The sequence below is a fragment of the Temnothorax curvispinosus genome, unplaced genomic scaffold (genome assembly GCF_003070985.1).
Source record: "Temnothorax curvispinosus isolate PA1 unplaced genomic scaffold, ASM307098v1 QBEX01010444.1, whole genome shotgun sequence".
Lineage (NCBI taxonomy): Eukaryota > Metazoa > Arthropoda > Insecta > Hymenoptera > Formicidae > Temnothorax > Temnothorax curvispinosus.
The window spans coordinates 484,739-507,230 of record NW_020220224.1 but is presented as its reverse complement, the minus strand read 5'-3'; the positions used below and the strand labels follow the sequence as shown (position 1 = coordinate 507,230).

The window sequence follows — 22,492 nt, the reverse complement described above, 5'->3', positions numbered from 1 at the left end:
CAATGGTACATACTCCAATTCTCCCTCTAAAAAAAGATATGTAAATATAATTATTAGATTTTCCGATTTAAAATTTTCTTAACAAGCAAAGAACTCGAATTGTCGATACCTTACCACATTTATAATATCAACATTTTTTATCTACTAAATTTTTTTCGAAAGTAAAATTTCTTCTGTTGACAACATTTTTACCCTGCGCATTGAAATTAAAAAAGTTGTATTGTATTAATTGAGGATATCTTTATTATCAAACGATTGAGAGAGGCGAGAGAGAGAAAGAGAGAGAGAGAGAGAGAGAGAGAGAGAAAGAAGGGGTGGAAGTGAGAGAATTAACGAGATGAGAAGAAAAGGAAACTGAAAAGCCGAGAGCCAGGAGAATCAGCGCCGATGAAAGGAAGGAATTTGGTGAATGGGAGTGCCGCGTGCAACTCGTTTTTCCACTACAATGGCACTCACTGCGGTGTATGCGGCAATCACGCATGCACGAGAGAACGAGAATTCTTCGAGATCGTGGCCGATAGGCACGACGATCATGTTTCCAAGGTAATCGAAGAAGACGCACGTCGATTCGCGAAGACGCGGCAGCAACTCGCGCAATTTCGAAACCGACCACGAAAGACACTAGACCTGCAGTTAGCAAGGCATAACGTGGAATTTATCCACCTGTAAAATAAATTTATTCATATAGGCATTCGTATAGGTATAAAGCTTATATGTATACATTCTTCAGAAACTGCCGCGGAGATCACCTGGCAATTAAATAACTGACCATACCATATTATATTACAATTTCAGACTTTCCTATCAAATGTCTCAAAAATATCAAAATTATATTTATCCTTCTGGCATCTTTCTTCTGCGTTTTGCGCATACCGAAATAAATCACACCCGTCGTGTAATCGGTTGTTGTCCAAAAACTGATTTAGAATGGGCTGAGCGTGCGCCGCAGCTTCGTCATCGTATGCGTTATTAAGCGGATACACGCGGAGCGAAGGCGACAAAATTCTCCGACGACAAAACGATATCGTCGAATGCATAATGAAGCCTGACGTCATTGTCCGGAAAGGTACAATCCCCCCCCATGGGGAGCCAAATATGCCACCCACGGGTTTTGATCGCACATGACAGTTCCTCCCCTGGTGCGTCTTCTGAATTATCATTCGTCGAATATGCACGACGTAGAGTAGATTAAAAAAAAAAATGTTTACTATATGATTTAAGTGTGCGACTTCCAAGCGTCAGATATTTGTGCCATTTATCAACAAACTTTTGTTTAATTTAAACACGCAAAATTGCTTTTAGGAAAAAATTCAAATTTTTTTTCGTTTATCTACATATAGTTTATAAAATAACAGCAAAGGAATATCATAATAAATTTTGATATTTTTAATCATATAAAAGCCCAAGACAATTTTTTCTAAATCTTGTTTTCTTAAAATAAAACAAAATAATTGTTTGATATATTTTTAATCTTAAAAAGAAACTGCCAAAAGCATTTCTCTTGTTTTTTTAAATTAAAATTTAATCAAAACAAATTATTTCAGTCAAGATTTTCACAAAATTCAATTATAACAATCATAAATATAATATATTACGATGCACATCAAACAGATATAGGAACTTCAACCGGGAGAGCTAATTAAACATAAAAATTTTATAGACTATTAAAACGTATTTATACAGAGTGTAAATATATTTTAATATTCGGTTCAAGAGTTTCTCTCCGTTTGGTCACATCTTGACGATCGACTCGTAACGATCATTCTTAAATGATATGCTCGCGCGAGAAACGCAACCGCGATATCTTGCATATAAAACAGCATTTTTAATCGCGCGCAGTCAAATCTTTGTCGCCCACGGCCAAATGCGTAGCTTCGACTTTTTATGACGTCGCCAAAGTCGGACTCTTTCTTTCGCGGATCGAAGAATCCCGCAATTAGCACGAGGAGAAAGATTCGAGAGCGAGGAGGGGAAAGAAAGAGGCCGGTTCGAAGCGAAATCCGAAGTTACCCGGCGCAGATTCGTGATAGGGAACAAACGCGGGAGAGGAGAGGAGTGGATGTCCTTGAAACGTGATAGTTAACCGCCACGACATCAGCGAGAACGAAGCATTACCTATCCCGTCGAAGGTGAGGATGCGCCGAGAGGTGCGTGCATGCACGCACGCGCCTCCGCCGAGGGCAAAAGAGAAGTCGCGGTCGTTAGAACGACGCTTGCAGACGATCAAATGCAATTTCCAGAGGACGTCAACCCTTTATTTCTTCCAAAAAAAGTTGAGAAAAACGAAAAATTATAGAACTCGTAATTTTCTAGCTGTCCAGGAGAATACCTATATACATCTTCGAGTTTTCTCAAAATCTCGGAGTTCTAAGATATGACGTCCCTGCATTTTTCTTCGTGTTTTCGACTTTAAGAAATCTGAGATTTTATCTTTCCTCGCTTCGAAAACGGATCGATGTACATAAAATGTGGCTGAAAGGTATAAAGGTATACAGGAGAAAATGAAGAAGAAAAATGGAAGGTGATTCGAAGGTCCATCGGTACGCCCACGGCGAGGACGCAATTACGGTTTAACATACGATTTAATGCGTCGTCGTTTTGCCCGGGTTTGTTCACAACCCGCATGCAAAGCCAAGTGGCCGAAAACTGGTTGCGCCTCGGCCGGAGAGATGCCTTCGGCCGAATCGAGGGGGCCAGGATATGCTGGACCGATATTTAAAGGGCCGTATTCACGCTCGCTTCATATACTGACGCGATGAAGGCACTTTATTCAAGTCTCTCATCCGAATACCCTGCGCGAACGCCCGACGCTACGCCACGCTGCATCGCGGTGGTCGTATTTCGGTCGAAATATCGTCGGCCGTGCCACTTCGATTCTATGTTTATACTACTTGCATGTAATTAAACGAGCTTTCTCTCCGCATGAGTCTCCTTTTGTACTTCGCTCGTAATTGCGCGACCGTCGTTGAAATAAATTCTGCAACCGGGTCTTCTTTTTAGTCAATTACCCGCCGTAGAACTTTCAGCATAACAATTACATTCCAGTTAAAATGAAAAAAGAATCAAATTCTGATTAAATTTGCGAAAGATTCAACAAATTAATTGCCACTTTCTCGATTGTTATAGCGTCATGTATTTTGATTTCCATGACATCAACTAAAATGCTATTGTAGTACAGCCTACTTGAAATGGGAGATAAAAGTTTACAAAAAAGTTCTTTATCTCTGATCGTTCAAAGCATTGTTAGATATTGTAACTCGTGCCTCGTATAACTGTATCCAGCGATATAGGAAAAGAACAGTTTACTTCTTCCGTCGTCTTTTCCGCCTTTTCTTCTTTTCCAAGCAACGAGTTCTCTTGATTCCTCAGCGAAGACTTTAAAGATCGCCAAGAGCCTTACCAGGAAACGCATACGAAGATACCGACGATGGCTCTCCCTTCTCTTCCTTCTTCAGTCTCCTCTCGGCGTTCTGTGCACACACACACACAAGCGCTTCTCTCTACTCTTATTTCTTCTTCTCTTCTTCCGCTTCGCGATCTTCTCCCTCTCCCCCACCCCTTAACCCCTTGTCCTATTCGCGTCTCCAGGAATGATTCCTCATTCGTCACGAACAGGTGCGGTTCTTGATAAACGAAACGTGGCTTCTTCGATTGCCGCTTTACGCGGAAATTAGCGTGGGTAAATAGGATTGCCCTCGCCGTCACTGCCATGCTGGACAAGTCGCGTGGATACGCATACGATGCGCCTTAATCGCGTGCGTATCAAATTTCAGTGGCAAAATTACGACGCAAGGCGAGGTAACGTGTCATCTCTCCTCCGGGAAATATACCGCCTTGGGCGCGAAATCGTTTATCATTCTCTCTGATGCACACGGAAACAATTTCCAGAATATATGCAGGAAAAGCTCACTGCACCGACGCGATCTTTCGCATTTCGTGCGCGAGCGCAAAAATAATACGTCGATTACGACACAGTTTCTTCGTGGAATTACTTCATAAACATTCTTTTTCTCTTACGTGACTCTATAAGACGTAACGTGTAATGTTGATGTTTTGGAGCGCGATCAATGTCCGATACTTGCCAATTATCGTATTATTTGTTCTTTTAATAATTCCACCGGCGAACATCTACCGGTGCTGCATCCATGGGTATACTTAACGCGGCGTTTTTCTCTCGCACGCTCATTGACGAATAATACTATCGCGGATTATCGCGTTAAAGCGCATTTATGCACGACGACGACGCCTGGTTATATATTCGCGTTCATAAATGCTCAATGCTCGTACGCAATACAATTGCTGCTGAAAGCGAGTGGCGCCTTTAACGAGCATGCTTTTCACGTCCTTAAGAGGGGTCCTGTGTAAAGCTTACGAAGGGTCGTAACAACGACCTTGCCGACGCGCGACGTCTGGCTACATGGGACGGCCCTTAGTCATCGTTCAAGAATGCCGGTTGATGTGTATTTTACACTGATGCCTTATCTTGCTATTACGAAAGAAACGATGCGTTTCTGTTCTCGCATGATTTCCACGTCATCCAAGAACGAACTTCTAACCCATATTTTCCATGTATGTTCGTAACCCATTATCGAATTTTTCTGTGAATGCTTCGATGCTTCGATACGTCTAATACACAAAGCTCGTTAATGAGTTCTGGCGAATGTAATACGCATACAAAATAAGCAAATGATACAGACCAATTTAATTAATCCATTTGTAATAAAACAACGCACAATCTGTATTTACGTCATCTTTAATCGCAAATAAGTTATTAAAAGTAAAAAAAATTCCTACACTTCTAAAATTTTCGAGTTCTATGTAAAGCCGGATCAAGCAAACCAGACAGGAATGAACAGCTTGCTTTAATGAGCGCAAACAGCTAAGTCATTCGTTTCTGTTCGTGCTTATTTGCTTGGTCTGAATCCGGTTTAAAACAGTAACCGATCGAAAGCGTAATTAATTCAATCGTAGATAAACTTAATGTAAATTCTATCAATTTTACTTAAATTAATTAATTTTACTTAAGTTAAGATTTATACGTTTCAATTGCATTTTTTGATTACTGCTCGGGCTATATGTACATCACGCATACATCCTAGTATGGGATAACAATAGTGTGAGCTATAAAATTTTTCTAAGGATTTATCAGACAGAAATCTTTTTATGCTCTAATCCAGAGGGGTTCGTCAATTTCCGGACAACGCCCGCGGCCTGAAAAGAGAGAGTCAGTAAACCAAACGCAGAGGAGAACTACATTGCAGGTCAATGCACCTGGGCCAGATTTCGAAATAACTTCAAACACAGGTTGTGTGTAGCACGCGGTCTCTGGCCCCTCCCTTTGCTACCCCGTGATCTGCGTGGGATCCCCCTTCTCGTCTCTTCGCGGAATCCAGAATATCGTCGGACATTCGTAGACAGTCTCTTGACCAGGCGCCAAATCGCCCACTTTATATTTACGCTCCGACATACGAGAATACGTATAGAGCGATTCTATAAACGTGGCGTACGCTCCTTAAACGCGCCCGGTATAAATAAACGTCCCAAGATAAGATGCATTTAGATCCGGGACTTCAGACAAAATTGGAAAGACGAAGAGAGTGCTATTAAAAGCAGACAGATGATTCTTCGACGTTTTTGGTAGTCTTTTGTTTAATCGTCTAGTGCTCTAAGCTCTAAGTAATCGGAGTTGCAAAATATCGAACACACATTTAATACTTGTAAAGATATGAAATAAATCATTATACCATAGCAGTAATAAAAATAAAAGTGAAGATACGAATCGTGCCCTTTTTCTTCGATATATCTTCAATATATAATTGCAATAGGAGATGCGATGAAACTAGAATAAAAAAAAAAAATATGAGTAATGTAAAATAATGTGATTGATGAGACTTATTACACTTCGTCATTAGTATTGCATTACTCTCGTAACATTACTTCTTGAAACGTTGCCGAGCGCCTTTAATATAGATTATTGGAACACATGTAGAACAGGTTACACGTCGAGGACGTAACTGATACGAATCATTTGTCACGATAGCATACAAATGCTCGAGCGCTCACGAGTTTCGCTTTTCGCTCGCGCTGCCGCCGTTTCTTTGAAGCGCTTGACCAACTTCCGCGTCGTAAACGCCATGCGAAGACTACCGGCTAAATTTACTGCACGTTCCGAAGAAAATTTCCACGCTGAGTTACACTTGACTGAGATACGTCAAGTAAACTCTTCTAGCGGAGGATTCCTTGCAATCCTTCCTCAATACCGCGCCTTATAAAAAAACAAAAGACATTGTGGAAGACAATGCAAAAGGTATTCTAATTTGAAGAAATTATTGTAGAATATTACGGGCAATAAGTTTCAAAATAACAAAGTGATAAATTATTCATCTTTTTCATTTATATATGTATACATATATACTACATATATCACTACTGATATATTTACTTATTATATGTGCATTTATTGTTATAAGTGCTAATAAATAAATAAAAAAGTTTTTACTCTTAAAAAGAAAAAAAAACTTTTTAAATCAATAACATCGCGCTAATAGACACGATTTGTCAAACAGAGCTCTAGATTAGACAACGCTCAAAGCTTAAACGCCTAGATGCGCAATGAAACGAGCAGTATCTCCAATTTACATTTCAACCAGAGCTTGAAAATGATATATCATTTCTCTTTGATGGTAACGGTACAGAAACACATATCTCATCGATAATTGTCCAAAGCTAAAAACAATTTCGTGAAAATTTCGAATTTAAACTCAGTTAGATTATACACGGTTCTACAAACATAATTCTCCGATCTTTCACTGTTCTTGCGGCAACAGATCGTCCCAATTCCTGCACGAAAGAATCTCTTCATGTCTTCTCGTGCGCGACGAGTAAGACTTACATGCATGCAGGTCAGCGTGCATACGAAGTGCAGGTTTGTCTATGATGCAAACATTCCTAATCCACTACGAAGGTAACTAACCGATAAATTCGAAGCATGGCCTTCCCGGCATGTATCGAACGTTCTATTTTATATGATCGCTTCCATGGGTGACGAGCGTGAAGTAATTTAGCCAGGAAATACGATGGCGAATAAACGGATCGCCAATAACATTTATCTCGCGACATTTTCTCACTAAATTTTTGAAAAGCAAAAGCGAATTACATATTTGTTTTAAATTTCACTTCCAGAGTTTTATGTAAACTTCACAAAACGCTCGTACGTAATATGTGCATCCCTTAAAATCGAATATAATGCTTTTAATTTGACAGGAGTAACGTGATTAGAATAAATTTGTTGTTTCCATTTTACAGTTACTCCTTTCGTTGTAAAAATATATTTTTAAATATTATATAAACTTTGAATATTTTACTGTTTTTTAATGCTAAATCTCGTTAAAAAAATGTATATCCGTCTATGGAGATGACTTCTGACTAATTGCGTGTATGTGGAATTATATTCAAAAGGCTTAATTTATGGTGTTCCCGACAGCAAGACTTTCCGCTCGTCTTTACTCACTCTCATGCTACGTGTTCCAAAGAAGTAGCAGACCGGATGAAGTTCTTTTTCTTCCGCAAGTCCAATGTAGGATATCTTGGACGCGCCGCCGCAAGAACGTCGGGCATGAAATCACGCCGAAATAGAAGCGGGACAAGTGGGACGTCGGGACGGCGGCGCCAACGATGAAGAAGCAGAAGGAAATGAACGGAGAGCCACATCGGTGTATACCGGCGTGAGGAAGAACATGACGGGACCTCGGATTGGAAGAGGTCCAAGACCGAGGGTAACGCCGTCGCTGTCTTGACGTGAGACGAACGAGATTGTACGATGGCTAAAAGTTAACTGTGCGGGTGATCAGGTTCGTGCCACCACTAGGGCTGAAATAAGCTTAACTAGGGACTCAGTTACCTACGTTGGGGGCTGAGCCACGCCAGGGTTTAGGTACCTGATTGGTAGAATTGTAAACGAAGTATCTCTCCATATAACGGAGTATCCTATATGTACCTGCGTTCCTTTTACATCTTAAAAATTGTGAGAAAAATTTCCACAGCTCGAAAACAAGTTAATATTTCGATCTCATCTTTACTATCTAAACGAGGAAAAACAAATAATACAATATACAAAATGTTATTTTTTATTAATTTTCTGAGTCTATATTAGCACTTGATACAGGGAATTCTATATTCAGATATTTAATTACTCGTTTATTAACGGACGTAGCTGTTACGTAACATGAAAAGTAAATTGCAAAGATCTCGCTTCGTCGTTTGTATAATAAACGACAACATTTTTCCATATATCATATCAGCAAATTGTTTTGTCCGTGACAGTGTTCGAATATTCTTATGATAGACTGTAGTTGTAAATTGCTAAAGTGCAGATCAGAATAAAGCGCTCTATTTAATGTGCGCTGCGTCGCTCACTTCGATCACGGAGAACGTGACATAATGCACGTCATTCAGTAAACTCTCGCGCGCACGAGGCTATAGCGACTTCTCCCCGCCTCTCAAGAACCAAAGAGTCGTAAGAGACAGATAGGAGTCTGCGGAACGTAATGGAGCGGCGAGAGATGAACCAGGAATTTCAAAAAGTTTGATAAACGAGACGAGACGAGACGAGATGATCACAGAGAAATCCAAGGTGAAAGTCCAATCGTATTGTCTCAACGGAATTTAATTGCATTCTCGTGAACACATATTTTACAACATACTGCTCCAATATATTCTTCGTCTCCTCTCCCCAGTTCCCTGAGGATCATTAGTAGAAATATCTACGATCCTATAGAACGATAAGGAAATTATCGCACTATATCTGAAAAACCTAAATTTACAAAAATGACTTATCCCGAAATGCGGGAATTTCCATTTAGTTTATTGCTCTCTGCTCCGAACAGTATATTATCTCAAGATTACAAAATATCTATGATAATTTTTTAAAAAACTGTTAGGTACTATCTAGATGATAGAACAATGTCTAGACAATAGAATCTAGACTAAACAGAACGGTCGAACAAAATCTTTTGAACACGAAATCATGTGTAAAAAAAACAATATTGAAAATTTTATTCTCAATAAAAAATCATGAATAATATCTCTAGCTTTATTATTTACCCGAGGAAGGGTTAACATAAAGGGTTAGTCGATTCGAAATGATCGCTTTTCTCGGTGCCGATGCACTCGTGGTGGCATGAAACACTCACCAGCTCCAGCTCCAGCTTGCGCACATCGTAATATCCCTTGTAATACTTGAACCACATCTCTCTCACCAATCACTTGCGCGCCGGGACGAGCACACGCATCACGCGTTACGTTCAACGAGATCGACGACTCTCGAGATCGGTCTCTCGAGGTAAGTCTCTTTCCCCTCGAGCGAGTCGTTATCCCGAGAGCATCCCCGGAGGACGCGGTGGGGCACTTGGCTTCTTCGTACCACGGCGTTCTATCGAGAGCGAACTGCCACTTCCGTGCTGCCTCTCGCGATGCGATGCCCGGCGTCACCGCGTTGCATCGCGGTCGGCCCGATGAAAGAGTGCACTGTTTCTGCTCCGCGATCCGCGGTCCGTAGCGTATCGCGGTGCGCGGGGACGAAGATAAATATACGGAGCGCGAGATGCGGCAGCGAACGAGATGTGATGCGGGAAAGAAAGAGAAAGGGAAAGAGAGAGAGAGAGAGAGAGTAGCAGAGAAGAGCGGCGTGATACGATGCACTCGAGGACCTTTGAGAGACTGTACGCCTTGGCACGGCCAAGAGGCCAAGTATAGACGAGGCGCGCCTCGTGTAGGTGCGTATTAATGCGTGCACACGGAGTTCAGTAGTGTAGGTGTGTAAGTGTCACGCTCGTGTGTGTATCCGTACGTGCGTGTGTCCGCGCGCAATACTCGCTCGCGGGCCACTAGACTTAATTAGCCGTCTCATCACTGGAACTACGTTCTTTTTTCCTGCGAGCCACGTGCGATTTCACAGCGCGAGGGCTGCTCCGAGACCGGGAGTTCTTTGTATCGTGTGAGCCGAGAGCATCTTAAAAAAGCGCGATGAAACGCGCCAAAGAAACGACTTTCCAAGTGTCGCTTGGAAAGTGGATCCTCATGTGCGCAAAGCATGCCTCTGTTTCATGAAAGATGCATATGCGCGGTTTGACATTCTATTTCCTTCTTTAAAATATTTTGAAATTCCGTGAAAAAATGTTAGAGTATATTATAACTTTATGTCGCGAATGAGTAATTATATTAATTAGCTTAACTAATAACTATTTAAATTAATTTATGTAAATGTGCTAATAAACATAAAAAAAATTTATCTTTGCAGAGACAGTTATCAATCTATATATTATTTACATTTATATTTTACACCATTCTATCTAAACATGTGAAATACTGATGCAACTAGAAATCAAGAATGTAATTTAAAAAATATCGAGAAAATTTGCAATAAAAATAAGAAATATGTAAAAATTATATATATATATATATATATATATATATATATATATATAAAATAAATATGCTACCGATGTTACGTAAAAAGAAGTCTAGAAAAATTATCTTCTGAACGATTTCATGGGCACAGAAGAAATAGCACAGTCCTATTAGAACTATTAGCTTATCTATCTGGGCTAGATAGATAATGTGTCTAACCGAGTACCGATAGACACAGTCACGACGTCGCGTCGCGTTAATCAATTCTTAACGAGTAACAAACGAGCTTCGACCGAAAGGCCGCGGAATCGTGTCGAGGTGAACGACATACCGAGACGATTTTACGAAATTATACGTTGAAAAATTATTATGCATAGTATGCATCGCACTGGTCATAAAAACTGGCGATATTTCAGTCATATCGCGCCGAGATACGTGACAGAGATAATCCTGCGGTATGCAGGAAAGCCGTTAAGTCTTTCGGAAAGTTGCATAATAATACAGAGACCGATGTTAATTTACTATCCCCATATAAGTAACAACGACATAAATCCGATAACTTGAGTATCCTCTTGAAAATTTTATGTCTCTTCTCTACATTATACGATAAAAAAAAGATCAATATTTATATTATAAAATAAATATAAAATTTTAAATGGGTAATGATTCGTGTACAAGATAAATATCAAATTCGCGTTAAAAAATCCATTCTTGCACAAAATTCCGAGTGAGAAGTTCTCATTCATTTCTGTGCGATACAATCCTGAAAATAAAATAAATTAAACGCAGATATCTGATACCCGTTGACACGCGCACCCATTGGCACAAGTTGCTTGGCAAGGGAATACATCTTCTCATTACCATTTAGTTACTGTAAATAAGCGTTATAATTTCCGTAAGTTCTTGATAGCGTGGAATTTTCATGGAGGGTAACGAAGTCACATAAATAGCGCGTTGTAAATGACTTCGTGCGAATAAATAAAAGTGTAATCCAGGGCCGCGTACGATAACCTTTATCTTTTCTCAAGACACGGGACGACATAGCATTCGCATAATTACGGAGAAGTATATGTAAGAAATTCTCATTTCTGCTGACTTGCTTTTGCAAGTTAAATTAGATCCGAAAATCCAGGGCAATGATCATAAACCAAAAAGAACGTGCAGTTTAGATTTCTGCATTTTAAATAACGGTAAATAGCATTAAAAAAAACATTTAAATGACATTGTCGGAATGTTTATAAATTTTTTTTTATAGACGGAATCTTGAATGCGACGTTAAGTATAACTCGTCGAAATGCACAAATAAATAAAACGATAAAAATCTTCATGTCGGTCGACATAAAAGTGGGGTCAAGTTGATTGTCACACGCGAGCCTCTCTTTTTCTCTCTTTCTCTTTTTCTCTCGACGCTTCTCGCTCAATCGGAATCAAATCGTTCGTATCCACCAACAATTCATTCGTTTACCCCTCGTCATGAAATTTATGAAGGAGTGGTCGCTACGCCATTAATCATCGCGCTCGCATTCGTGCTCGTTTATTCCAAAAAAAGTCCGCGCATCTCCACGGTGGTGTATTGATTTATGGGCCGGTCTCATATCACTTTTAGAACTTGCTCGTCCTCTTTCTACGCGCCGCGGCGAGATTCCGCAGATTGCACGCCTGTGCAATTACAGGACGAGTCCCATCGCAGCAGCGTATTCGCATCCTCGCGATCGACGCCCGAATCAATTTCAGCGCGAAATCGAGAGTGGGCCTCTTAATCGGCCGTGTGGTCCCCGCGTTCGCGAGGCATGTAAATTACCGCCGTTCCTAATTTAACAACGAGATTTACGTGCACCAGATACGTATGTAAATTGATTTCTTCCATAAGAGCGCACTGGAAGATGCGTAAGTGTCTGCACGTTCGCTCGCATCTGTAAAGGCGTTCAATGAACGAATCGCGTTTATTACTTAAAATTTACTTAAAAAGTCGCTTTAACCTCGGCATTTTAAAAATTTACAGTAATAATAAGACATAATCGGCTTGCAAATCGCGGGTTGAACATACATATATCGATATAATATTTTTTGTAGCATTGTTGTGTTATTACATCCTTTGCGTTTGTGTGCGCATATCTTTTTATACAAACAATGATGTTATAAAACTGGTCCTTGTAATGAAAATGTTCTCGCTCGAGCAATTACTAATTTCTATCTTCGACTATACAGAAATATTCTACTCGTCTAACGCTTACAATTAATCTATGCGCGAATCGATTTAAAGTCAATTGCCCACTCGCGATGTAACCATGCGACTGTCATGCGCTCATTAATCAATACTGGTTCCAAATGGAAAAAATCGCCGAACTCATTTTATGTAAGAAAAAGCGCGCTTATAATTAGACAGACACAATTTCGTGTTCTACAACGTTCCCGTGATCGCGAGACGCAGGCCAGGAACGTTCTCTGCGTTACGCGTTACGCGTTTTTTGATTTACGAGCAAACCGATCGCGTGCAAGTTTTAAGATTGTATCTACTTTCAATGCGCCTCGCATTAAAATTTTTGTGCAATCTGCGTGATTGCCTCGTGCAAACACGCGTACGCGTACTCGTTCAAACAGGCGCGTAGCCGCAACGATCGCGCGACGCGACGCCGCGCGCCGCGCGCCGCGGCCGCGGCCGATCACGAATGTCCCCGCAAATCATTTCGAATCGTTGGCGAGCGTTTAGCGTCTTATAACTCGTCGCAAAATTAATGGAACCTGTTCCCCCATTAATCGGCATTACGCCCCGATTCATGAAACGCGCGCTCGCACTCGCGAACAGATGCTCACGATTATATTGCACATGCGGTTGTAATTAACCGTAGCAAATTGCGAATTTACAACACGCATTCAAAGACTTTGAAAACTCGTTGCAAATTACTTTAATTACCTAAAGCGTCACGTCACGATATTCTTAAACATCTCTTTACGCGTCTTCTGATTCACGGGCTGCTTTAAATATAAAAATAAATTTATAAAACTCGTTTACAGAAACGAGACGACGTTCCTATATATTCATTACATTTTTCCTCCTCCGTATTTGCGGTAGCGAATTAACGACGTTATCAATATAATCCCAATAATACCATCGACGACCGTCTCGCCGGACCTCAATCCCGTTCTAAGCTCAATTGGCGACCATCGGTCGTATCGACCATTGAGATCGCACTGACAACAAATCATCTCGAATCAATCCCCTCGTGAGAGCGATTTCATTATCCCAGGTATTGATATCGCCTCGCAGACGCGTAACGTATGAAACGCAGCGTGCTCTCATTAATCAACGGAGACTCGCGCTAGCCGCAGCGGAGGGGTTCGTTCTTCGCTCGAAAGGGGCACGGGTAGTCGTGTAATTGCCCGTGCCGCGTTGCGGATCGTACGCGCGGCATAATTTCGATTTCCATACGAGTGCGGAACGGCGACGGCGGCGCGGGGCACGTCCTTGCTACGGAATGTTCCTCGCGAGATATGAGAGGAGAGGATCATCCCGCATGTCCGACGATTCCTGATTTATGAGCTGAGTGCGCGGCGCACAATTTTCAAAACTTATCCATCCGATCCTCCTATACCCTCGCTTCTGCTGGCGCTTCTTCTCTCCTCGTATGTATATACCGGTGCAATTGCGCCGGTCGCAATTATTGCACCGACGAATCTCTCTCTTTCTCTCTTTCTCCGCGCGCTCCGATCGTCCAATTGCATCTTTCAACAGGCTATGTATTCGCATCCAAATGACTCTCCCTCTCTTTCGCCTCTCCTCCATCTTTTTGCTCGCAGTTGTAGCTCAGAATGAGCTGGACTTAAACTAGTTTCCCTTTATCGCTCTTCTAACATCGCTCGATATCCGATGTTTTATGCCGTAACGACGACGAACATCATACCCCGCAGTGATATAATTTCTATGAATTTTTGCTCTTATGTAAAAGTGTTGAATAAATAAATTTAAATTATCATTCGTTAAGATATTTAACAATTTTCAAAGCAAGGATAAGATCCAAGATTTTTGACAGACTTGCAAATAAGATCCGGTAGATATAAAGCTTTGTGTATTGTCATTTGCATGTGTTACATTCAAATTAAGTTAGTACAAACAATCAGCTTAGCAAGATGAGAGCACAGATGTTAACGCTCCTCAGTATTGTAAAGAACAGTAAATCGCTCAATTCCAGATAATGTTACAGGTGTAACGAAGTGCAGTACATACGATTAGCAATGCAAATCAGATTCGGATTTGTCGGGGCATTTAATTAGCGCGTGGTATGAAACGCATTCGCGAGATCGCTGCTGGAAACGGAATGACGTGGCGCTGCCGCCGCGCCGATGCGCATGCAGAAGAACCTGCTCCTCCGAGGCAGTGATCGTAGAACGAACACGTTTGCAAAATTAATGGGACACTACAAGAAGCATCGAAGTCAGTGGCGTCGTTTAGAAAATACCACGGCAGGGTACGATCGATCGTCAAGTACCCACTTCTGCGAGTGATTCCTAAAAGATCGGCTAATAGCCGATATCTGCTCGTGTCATCCCGGTCGATCCCCGGCTACGTTGCTGCCTGCACGTCTCTCGTTGCGTAATGCGTAAGGCCTAGTCTTAAAATATACGCGCTCGCGCTCGATACGAACGAGATGTAGAACGCTGCCCTTAAAATACTTGGATTGGTATTAAGAGTCTCTTGCGGAGTCGCTCAACGAATCGGATGAGTATCTCATTACTTAAGTCAATGTCGCGCAGACTGTGAAAAGAGACCGGCTTCGCCGATTTAAGATCAGCTAATTTTAATGACGATTTAACTGATCTCTTTTGTCGTTTTCCACTTTAGTTCTGAGATGAAGCAGGTTAAGCTAACCGACGTTGGCGAAACAAGGCTTAATGAATGTAGTTTATTTAGGTAATTGCTGATCGTCTTACCAGATAGATCGAAAGATGCAACGTACTTACAGTAAAATTTCAAACATGATAGATTAAATTCGTTTTCTTCAATTCTGTAGCAATTATATCGCGCGATACAAATTATATAATTTTTTCAAACCATAAGTATTCCATAAAATATAAAATAGTTTTCCAAATACAAGTATACAAGTATAAAATAGTATTCATGCAAATGTAATAATGCTGTAGTTTTTGTTTCAAATGTATGTAATATAATACAGATAAAGTAATAACTATTCCAGTTTTGTCATTATTTAAATTTTTAGTACACAAATCATCGAAATACTGTACGATCGAAAGGAATGAAAGGGTTTTACCATCAACAGAATGATCGGACAGTATAGAGCAATCCGATCTGCTTCCACACTGCGAATTGTTTCAGTGTCGATCGATTCGCGATCACTCTCGATTGACTTCCACTTCTGACGTTCCGTTTAGCGCTCCATTAAAGCATGTTAGGTATAGACGAGGGTATGAAAGTGCAAACGCCCGTCGACGGAACGGTTTGCAAATCGCTTTCGCGATCGAGACGAACACCGCAAAGTGGTCGCTCTCTCCCTCCCCCCCCCCCACACTCTCTATCAGCGCATCTCGCGATCGACCGCGCTCAAAAGAGAATAAATCGCGAATCGATGACTAGTTGAAACAATTACGTTACTCGGCTGCTGTGCCTGTGCTTCTCGTTTCTTTCTGCTCGGCTTCGATTCATTAACTAAGACCGCGTATCACATGACGATGCGATCCCGTGTATCTTCAGACACGTCCAGGTGAATCACGAGCCAATAAACCGACGAAGCCGTTCGCGATAACAGTGATCGATCGTTTCTCGCGCGTAGTTGATTTGGCGATAAATACGGTAAAGCTGTTTTTCGGTTTGTTCGCAACGATGTATTTGTCAACCCTTTCCAAGCACAGCAAATTTATCTTTCTAAGCAACGGTGTAATACAGAATATTATTTGTGTTACACTCGTGTAAGAGTTTCATAGCGAAAGATGTTTACGAACACGGAGCTGATTGTTTCTTATGCAACTACGTACAATTGTGAACATGCTAAGCTCAGCTCAATTTTCCAGTCGCTAAAGATGTACACAAACATACCTTTATGAATCTTTAATGAGCACGTAAGCAGAATACGTAATCGTATGAACGTTTCGAATAGTTGAAAGACTAAAACTAAGCAGCGTCAGTACACTGCGTTGTACAAAAAAACATCTAAACATCAACAAATTGTACGCTTCAGAATCTATTTTTAATACTTATAATTTTAAGAAATATTTGTAAAGCCAGAAAAATATTTACGATCAAGTTTTATGCGTAAAGATTAATAGAGATGTAGCAGATCATAAGACTCATTTGCGCGCAGATTTTAATGTAAAAAACAAATGCAGAGAATATTATTTTTCAAGTAAATAATGCAATGCGTTTTTCTGCATGGAGATTTTCCTCTCCGGTTCTTATCGGCCTTCTTTACCTCAAGATTTATTTTCCTACTTACCACCGCGATCATAATTACTAAGCCAAGACATACAGCAGCGGCTTACCTGCAACAGTCAAAATAAAACTCAAGTTAAATTATCTTCGATTCGACCATCGATTAGCGAAATCGGCATTTAATTTATGGCTCGGTCTTGTCCGCGCGCAAAAACTATCGCCGGAATTTTTCGCGAGACCCGCGCAGCTTTACGACGAGCGAGCGTGCGCGTGTAAAATTTAACGAGTTTCGCTTCCAGCGTTACTTAACGCCACAAAAGGATCAGCAAAACGCCGGCCCATCCTTCGTAAAACAAACGTGAAACAGCTGCGGCGGGAAAAGAGAACGCCTGCACAATGGACCCTTAAAACGGCATTACTCCGTTCGGTCAGTAACTAGACATTTGCAAAATTTCATGGGCTTCCCTTGAACGCTATTGCCACGTTAAACCTCAAGCTCTTTGTTGTATTATACCATAAATAAAAACAAAGATTAATTTTATCTAACTAATCTCCAATTTATTTTCTTCTTCCATTATATTTTCTTTCGGGTATCATATGTTATTATTTAATCGTACTTCTTCTGTAACTGCAACAGCAAATATTCTTGATTAAAAAATTAAGTTATTGAGTATTTTTGTAAAAGAAAGCTAAACATTTTTCGAAAATTGCAAGGAATTTTTTCAAGTTTGGGCCATACTTTGAAATTCCGAGAATTTTAAAACTGTCGATTTTGAGATTATTTCAATTCCTTCAAAATTTTCATCATTCTCACCTCTCTTTCGAGCAGATTCGAGATTTTTGGTCATACGTTCAAGATGATCCGGTATAGTCGGCCCGCGCGTTCTTCGTTACTCGCGCGAAAATCACTTCGCGGCGTGTAACACACGTCGAGGATTTCAATAAATAAGACCCGTAGGCATTCTCCGACCCGACGTCGGCTGTAAAGAGCCGATAAGATCGGTAGCTAAATAATCACCTTGACTGTTACGGTCGTGATGCACATTTTCGCGACGCGCGTGTATACGTGCCGCGGATGGGTAACTCACGCGCGCGCGTACGTGTGCGTGCACGTGCAAAGAACGCGGGAGAGTTAACGAAATCGCGTTTATATACGCTCTATAGCACCGGTCGAGATTTATCTGCCACTTATCGCGACGTACGCCAGAATCGCGCTGACTTTTTAGATGCCTGGTTTGCATCGCGACATCTGGTAAGAAGGCGAGCTCGAGAGATGGGCTCTCTCGCCAGCCGATCGGTCCATTCGGCTTTCCTCCACTGCATGGTGCCAGGCCCTTCGCGGGTTCTCATCTCTAGTTCTGACACCGTGTCTCCCCCACTGCGTCATCCGATTGAAATTTCGGAGATTGAAAACGAAAGCACGCTATCTCAAGTATTATCAGCGCGATACTACTTGAACTTAATAGCTGAATTTCGTCGAGTTTTATTTATAAATTAAATATTAAGGTTACAGGCAATGTTATGAGCCAATTATTTCATCGGCCAATGAGTAAAACAATCTATTTCATAATATACAAACAATAAAAAAATATAAAAATGTTATAATAAAAAATTTTGTTTCTTAAAATACGTAACTTTATTCTCGATAATTTCTCAATGCATTTTATATTACCTATTCTCAAATCATTATACTTTCCTCTCCTACATTTTCCCAAATTTGACATTACATAATTAATAAGACGAGAGATCTATATATACAATATATACGCGGATGATGTGAATTTTATAATCTAAAGCAAATAAATGTATCGGCCATCGTCAGCTGTATCGACTCAAACATTGCATATGTTTGCTACATCGTGATGCCGAGGCAAATATTTGCCGGGTTTGTGTGCGCAAGCGGCAAACCGGAGCCCAAATCACAGTGGCCCGTTTGTTCTTGGGCGCATCGGGGCGCCCTTTCACGGTTCTCAATCTCAACGGTCCGTCAATTCGCTCCGCAGGCGGTGCAGCCGCTCGCGAAATTCGCATTGCCTCGCGTTTTTGTTGCATTCCGCAAGCGCGCGCATAACGGAACGTAACACCGACGATCGACAGATCACCGTTAAAGCTTAATGTACGCGCGTTTACGTATGCGCTGGCGTAATTAGCGCCGCCTTTAATCGGGTCAGCTACACCCGTCGTCGCAATGCGGGGAGAAATTGACTGGCGCAAGGATTATCTCAACGACCGCAAAAGAATTAAATTAATTGATCAAAAATAACCACAATCTCAATGACTAATCAAAGCTCAAGTTAATTTCCGGGCTTAAAAACATTGCGATGATCGATCAGTCTCAGTTCCAAGTATCTATTTATTTTATTCATTTCGGTAAAAAAATGCAACTGCAATTGCTTTAATTAATTGTCCTAATAGCAACCACTCTTAAATTTTATATATATGTATAAAGAAAAATTATATAAAATGTCAAAACTTATAGTTTTATCTAAAAGTTCTAAAGAGAGATAGAAACCACAACTAAAATTAATAATTTTCAATTAATGTTTTTAATTACAGTATTGCAAATAAATTTGCAAATAATAATGGTAAAATATTGACGAGTATGGAGTACATGTTATTCTTCGTAAAACGATAACCTCTAGAAAGATGCCGTTTTTTATGTGGGCCACCTGGCACACATCAAGTCAAGTATCACAAGTGGGAAAGATGAACGATTTTCCCACCAATTTACATCCACCTACACATATAGAGTGTTTGAACAGTTGTCACGGGCAACCACTTATTTCGGCGATGACTCATTGTCGATTTCTCAACGTAAATTAATTATACTTCTAAAGAAGCTCTCTTCCTCTTGTATCCTTCTTATTTTATGCATCACATGATAAGGCGCTTCTTTCATATGCATATTATTCCTCTTATTTCTTGAATACCATCAGCACTGTTGAGGTTATCACAGAACTAATCTGTCATAGAACTAATTGTTTACATAGAAGACAATATTATACATTATAAACCAACAAAAAATTTTCGAAGATCCTTGAATATGAAGTGACAATTGTAAATGTGACAAATTTTTTGTTTAATATATTATAGACTGTTTATTTTAAGGTAAATTTCATGAACTATTTAATGAAGAAAGAATCTAATATTTATCCTCACTTAATTGCTTATTTATTTTCACAAATTTATATTTTGTTCTATTAGTTTACAGAGTTATAATTAAAGCCTGCAATTTAAAACTGCGTACAATAATTATTACTTTGCGTTGCAAGTAATCCTTTCTGCAACCTATGGACCCGACGGGTGCATCGCACGCGAGCTGGTTTATAGCGAAAATTAGAAAGACATAAACGTAATTTATGTCCGTATGCCGTCACACGTGGACGTTTCAACCTCGACGAAGATAAAACCTTTCTTTCCACGAAGATCCCAGCGCTGTCGCGAGCTCTCGGTGTCTATGGTCTAAAACTAACTCTCACGCGTGGGGGGAGCATAAAGTATACAGCGGATTTTACGACAATTTTTATAGTTTCCCCTGACGACGTCAAGAGCGCACGTTTTGTTCTGCCTCATCGGTCTCCGCGCATCCACGAGATCCATCTCGTAACACGTTTTTGGGTAAGGATGGAGAGAAAGAGGGAAAAAAGGCATCTAATTTCGTTAGAATACAGTTTAAAAGCTTCCATCCCTTTTCCCTTTCTTACATCTTGAACTCGTAAAACGCAACACGGCCATTATTCTCGATTTATATCTGCGATTTATATCGTTTTACCACCGAATTCTTGGAGCAATCCCGATTGGATAATAGAAGAATTCGTTCGTAGAAAAAGAAAAAAAGATGTTTTGGAAATGTTCGTAGGAAGTTGCGGTGCGTAAATTCTTACACACGTTAAAAACGTTTCATATCATTTGGCTTCCGTATTTTCTGGTAGAGATACGCGGAAGACAATAATTTTATGTTTCATTATACTAAAGATAAAAATCACGTGACGTATGCAGATTAAATTATAATTATAATTATATGTATTAATTTAAATTATTGCTTTTATGTTTTTTGAATAATTAACAGACTGATGGTGCGTGTATAATCTTTTTATTTATTAAATATATTTTCGATTCCTTCATATAAGATAATGCAGTTATCGATTTTTGTTCTTTCTTTCTTTCTCCCTCTTTTCTTCTCAAGGCGTTGCTTTCAGTAAAAATAAAAAAGAAAACGTCAAATGTGTCACACAAACCGCCTACATGACTCCACTTATGGTATTCCAATAACCTTCCATCTATCTAACGTTCCACATGAGATATAAATCCCTTTCGAAGCTCGATTTCTTCGCTTGGAAATATGAGACGTCGCAGCGACCAGCCTGTTGAACCCGATCCATCGTCGTACCAGTTTAGATCTTGTGTGGCGGCAAGTGTTGACATTTTTAATCCCTTCTGGACTGGGCTTGCTGATCGTTTTTGTGTATCCCAAAATAATCTCTCGCGCAGTCGTGCGATGATTTAGGAGGAATATCGCGTTAACAAAAAACCCGATAACATCAGATCGGTAAATGGAAATTCAAGAAGAAAAGAAGCTGAAGAAAACCGAGAATATTTTCTATTACTCCGAAAAAAAATCTGACATTAATTCTTATCAAGATCTAGCGCAAGAACCCTTCAAAAATCAAGATAAAAAGTGACGCATTGCTGCTATAGCGCGTTACTGTGGAAATAATTCATAATTCCTTTCTATAGAAATTACTGTTAAGAGATAAAATTGCATAATATTGTCACGTATCATAATAATAATATAAAATATAATTATTTCCTCCAGTTATAATGTAATCATGGATATAATTATATATGCAGAACACAATTTCTCTGCGGTCTAGTAATATTACCTGCATATAAATTAGGAATCGCGAGATAATCTGTTTGGATATCAAACAAGAACACACGTTCGTAGTGTTAATAGAGCAACTGTTGCATTCTCGCCGCCCATTCAACGAGCGCGCGAGCAAAAAGATGCGCACGTCTTTCGCACACAGGGAAAGTTTTTAGTAGTTTAAATTCATTACCGCGCACCCCGTCTCAAGAGGAAATCAGGTGGGGTGGGAAAAGGGGGGACACGCGAGAGAGAGAGAGGTATCCTATTATCACGGCACGTTATCGTTAAGCAAATTTATGATCCGAGCTTATAATCGTCCGGCTCCATCCGTGTGCCGATTTATCACCTTTAACGTCCGTAATTACAGCTCGATTGTTTCTCTCCCATGTTCCCCCTTTCAGCTTCAACCGGGGTCCAGCCATAGTGCCTCATCTACGTAGCGTGATTATGCATCCTGAGTGTGCATCGATTGCAGAGCGTAAGAAAAACGAGCAACGATGTATTTTTTTCAAGAGTGACACTTTGCAGCACCGGCGTCGTTAACGATACGTTCAAAGAGAAATTCTCACGACGACAAAACGCGACGTAAAATATTTGTTAATGTTCGTTTTTATGAAAGTATATTTCATTTTTAAAGAGGATACCCCTTTAGGATAATGACATGATGCTTCTGTTATTTCAAGATAAATAGAAGGGTATCGATGTCCGAATGAACTCAAGCGTGTTTAGTGGCACGTACTAATGTTACGGCAATACCCTGAGCGAGGTAACGGAGGGAGAGAAAGAAAAATGAGGCACAGCGCGTGCAACATTGCATAATGCGGGTGCAACGG

At 40.3% G+C, this 22,492-nt stretch overlaps 1 protein-coding gene across 3 annotated transcripts in view; it reads right to left on the bottom strand.

Annotated features, from left to right (window-relative positions):
* LOC112460267 (rho GTPase-activating protein 20-like) overlaps positions 1-22,492 on the bottom strand; it is a 188,670-nt gene that overhangs the window by 14,188 nt on the left and 151,990 nt on the right. The window contains exon 1 of one of the 3 annotated variants that reach the window (XM_025024876.1): positions 9,192-9,656. The exons of the other annotated variants lie outside the window; for them this stretch is intronic. Within the exon in view, the coding sequence (XP_024880644.1) occupies positions 9,192-9,248 (57 nt within the window). The 5' untranslated portion in view covers positions 9,249-9,656. Of the gene's footprint in view, positions 1-9,191; positions 9,657-22,492 lie in introns of those variants that run through there. 3 annotated transcript variants of the gene reach the window in all.